The sequence below is a fragment of the Theropithecus gelada genome, chromosome X, assembly GCF_003255815.1.
Source record: "Theropithecus gelada isolate Dixy chromosome X, Tgel_1.0, whole genome shotgun sequence".
Lineage (NCBI taxonomy): Eukaryota > Metazoa > Chordata > Mammalia > Primates > Cercopithecidae > Theropithecus > Theropithecus gelada.
Genome location: NC_037689.1, coordinates 100,949,655 through 100,952,990, shown reverse-complemented (window position 1 = coordinate 100,952,990; position 3,336 = coordinate 100,949,655). Strand labels below are relative to the sequence as shown.

General features: G+C 44.6%; 1 protein-coding gene across 2 annotated transcripts; it reads right to left on the bottom strand.

Annotated features, from left to right (window-relative positions):
- Nucleotides 1-343: 343 nt before the first annotated feature.
- On the bottom strand, nt 344-2,486 carry TCEAL7 (transcription elongation factor A like 7). 2 transcript variants are annotated; one of them, XM_025373196.1, is made up of 3 exons: nt 2,368-2,486; nt 1,635-1,753; nt 344-1,299 (listed from the first exon to the last, which is right to left on the bottom strand). In XM_025373196.1, the coding sequence occupies exon 3, from the start codon at nt 1,270-1,272 to the stop codon at nt 970-972; it is 303 nt and encodes a 100-aa protein (XP_025228981.1). In that variant the 5' UTR covers nt 1,273-1,299; nt 1,635-1,753; nt 2,368-2,486; the 3' UTR covers nt 344-969. The 2 variants fall into 2 exon arrangements, with proteins under 2 accessions (XP_025228981.1, XP_025228982.1); XM_025373197.1 differs by having other exon boundaries at nt 1,635-1,699.
- Between the last annotated feature and the right edge of the window lie 850 nt (nt 2,487-3,336).

Below are 3,336 nucleotides of genomic sequence, written 5' to 3'. Positions count from 1 at the left end.
AGTGCATCAGCAGCACTGGGGCCAGCAGAGAGCATAGGGCCCAGCAGAAGGGGCGCAGTGTTGGGCCGGCATGGCAGGACCCAGGGGAGGAGACAGGGCTCAGTAACAGAGGACTGATAGGGAAGCCCCCACCTCTGCCTACTGGACTTGTTCCGGAGTACAAGTTGAATCATGCCAGGCCCTCTTTGAAGTTATTGGTGCTTCTATAGTGGGTTGGCGTTCTGTATACACAGCAGGGAACAAGATCCCACTGAGTACAGCTGGTTACTGCCTCATTTCCTCCCCACAGCAGCCCTGTGAGGCAAATATTTTCCCTATGAAAAGACTGAGTCTTAAACATGTGTATCTGTAATAATTACCAGTTTATTCCTCTGGCTAAGAGATCCAGAGGTAATTGAAGGTTTACATTTCATTTTTACGCTTCTGTTATTAAGAGTTTATTAAGTGTTTCGTTGCCTTCGGAAGGCGATTGACAAGTTCTTTTACTGTGTCTACTTTAGGGTTTTTTGTGACACAAGTAATATACACATATAAACATATATTCATTTTTTGGCAAGTGAGAAGATGCAGATAGGCAAAAAGAAAAAAAAAGAAAAAAGAGATCACACAGAGATTCACTGTTAACCTTTGGTGTATAATAAAATCAGACACTTTCCTTTGCATTATGTCACATAGAAATGTACAAATAAAGTGTACATATATACACACATATATGTATACACTGTTTTGCAACTCGTTATTTTCACTTTGCAATATACAATGAGCATTTTTCCATGCAAATGAATGAGACCTCTTATTAAATGAATAAGATTGGGTCAAAAGATGAGATGTTGACAAGAGTCATACGTAAATCTCAGCAACATCAAAGGACTGGAGTAAAATGATAGCAAATATTTATCAAGAAAATGCAGACAAACAGAAAGGGGCAACATTAATAACAGAAAATAATTGAATTGTCAGGGAAATTAATTAAATGGGATAAGGACGGTCCCGAGAATGCCTGTGGTTAGAATGCAGAGCCCTAAATTTCTTTCTCAGACCCCTTATCTCTTCCAAACACCTTTCCATCTCATCTCCCTCCCTTGTCATTTCTTCATCTTTAAAATGCCTATAGTCTATGTCCTCTTTAAATTCTTCGAGAGACTGAAGCAGCCTCTGTCTAAAATTCCCTTCTGTTTGCTGGCGTTCAAATTCTCCATAGGGGCGTTCTTCCTCCCTCTTTGGCACGCTGCACTTTGGCTTTCCTTCGTTTTCTTTGCAGGGTTTTTGCATGATGTTGTTGTTGTTTCCTGCTTAACTCTAGAGAGAAAATGTAGAGATAAATTGCTTCGTTACTTTTGAAACAGGATTGTCAGTTTCTCTCTGAGGCAAGATACTTTCCCATCCCTACCCCACAGGTCCAGACCTCATAAGTCAGTCGCAGCTCCCTCCACCCTCTCGTCTCCCCGTTTTCTCCCCTCCCACTTCAGGAACCCACCATTTCCCCAGCAGACAAGGCTAATGGCCTCTCCAATGGGCGGGAGAGGGGGAGCAGAAAAGGAGATGTACTGCGAAGCCGCAAATTTCGCCTAGCTTTTGCCCTTCCCGACTCCTACCCTCAGAGATCTCAGTCTAAGTGCCTCTGTCATACTGACCTGTGCGGGGTAGTTTCCTGCTCTTTTTCTTTCCCCCAGATGTGTGTGAACACAGACCCTGGGACCTGCAAACAAAAAGGAAGGGGCGGGGAGGAAGGAGCTATCTGTGAATCAACCAGCTCCAGAGACAAGACAGACGTTATTATTTTGAACCTGGGATTCTCATCATCACCGTCATCGCCTCCCGGATTTCTACCTCCTGGTACCTCCTTCCTGTCTCTGTCTTTTCCTTCAGGATTTCCGTTTCCACTCCCCACTCCTCACCCTCAGGCCTGGGCCTTGCAAGGCCCGCGTCTCCCTCCTTCGCACCGTCCCGCGCCCCACCCCACCACCACAAGCCGGCATTGAGAGAGGTGAACTATTTTCAAATGATCTCTAAATTTCTGTTGTCTCCATCCCAAGATTTCAGCCTTTCTCCACCCACCAACCCATACCCCAGGCCTAAAATTTTCTCTTGACAAAATTGGAGAAAGACCAGAAGGATAAAAAGAAAGTATGCCAGGGTGAGAGAAGCCGATTATTTCAAAGCTATCACTAAATCTCTAGGTGTCTCTCAAAAGATTTCGACCTACCCCCTTACTCCCTACTGCAAAAGATACAATTATCTCCGACGATTTTGCAGCGGTTTTGGGAAAGCAAGCCTGGACCTATTCCAGTCATTAGATTCACCCACTACTGACCCAGGGGTCCAGTGGTTCTTTCACTCCAACCTGCTGGGATTTAAGGAATTTACCTCTTCCTTCCCTTGGCCACAAGCACGCACGGCACGCTTGTCTGCAGGGCAGAAAGGAGCTGGTACCCAGAGGAGAGAGAAGCCCGGGAATATAAGGACTTTGGTTCACGTCAGCTCCTGATCACGTGAGGATTATGTCATTCCCCCATCTCTGGTCCCCACTTTCCCCTCCCACCAGCAGCGCTGCAGAAGTGGACCGGCTTACCAACCTCCCACCCCCCACCACACCAGGCCCTGTCACTCATTTTTGTCTTTGCTAATTCCAGAGGTCAAAAGTGGCCCCTTCTCCCTGTGGTCGGAATTTGTCTTTCTCTGATTACCAGGGAGGGGCTGCATTTTCCCAAAGTTGTATTAACCATTGTTACTTTTTTTGTGGTTGTGCTGAGAGGGAGGATTACTTATCCTTTTCTAAGCTATAAGAAAAGAAAAGTGGCAGTCTCCTCCATCCAATCTCCCCTCAGCCACCAATAGCCATCATTTCTCTTGCAGTTCAATCCTTGAAACCAGATTGGAGGGAATGGGGTGAATTAGAAAAGGAGGTAATAATTTAGATTGTGCTTCTTACTTTTGTTTTGATAATTTCTTATTCTTTTCCAATTTTTCCATAAACTTATTATATATTTTTAATAATCAGAAATATGATAAAGATATGTACATTTGAAAAAAGATTCAAGTTAGGAGGATAAAAAGGCCAGCCACCTGTTTCTGCTGCTGAAGTCATAATATAAATATAGATCCTTTAGGCAGACACTTTTTTTTTTTATTATTATACTTTAAGTTCTAGGGTACATGTGCATGATGTGCAGGTTTGTTACATATGTATACTTGTGCCATGTTGCTGTGCTGCACCCATCAACTCGTCAGCACCCATCAACTCGTCATTTACATCAGGTATAACTCCCAATGCAATCCCTCCCCCCTCCCCCCTCCCCATGAAAGGCCCCGGTGTGTGATGTTCCCCTTCCTGAG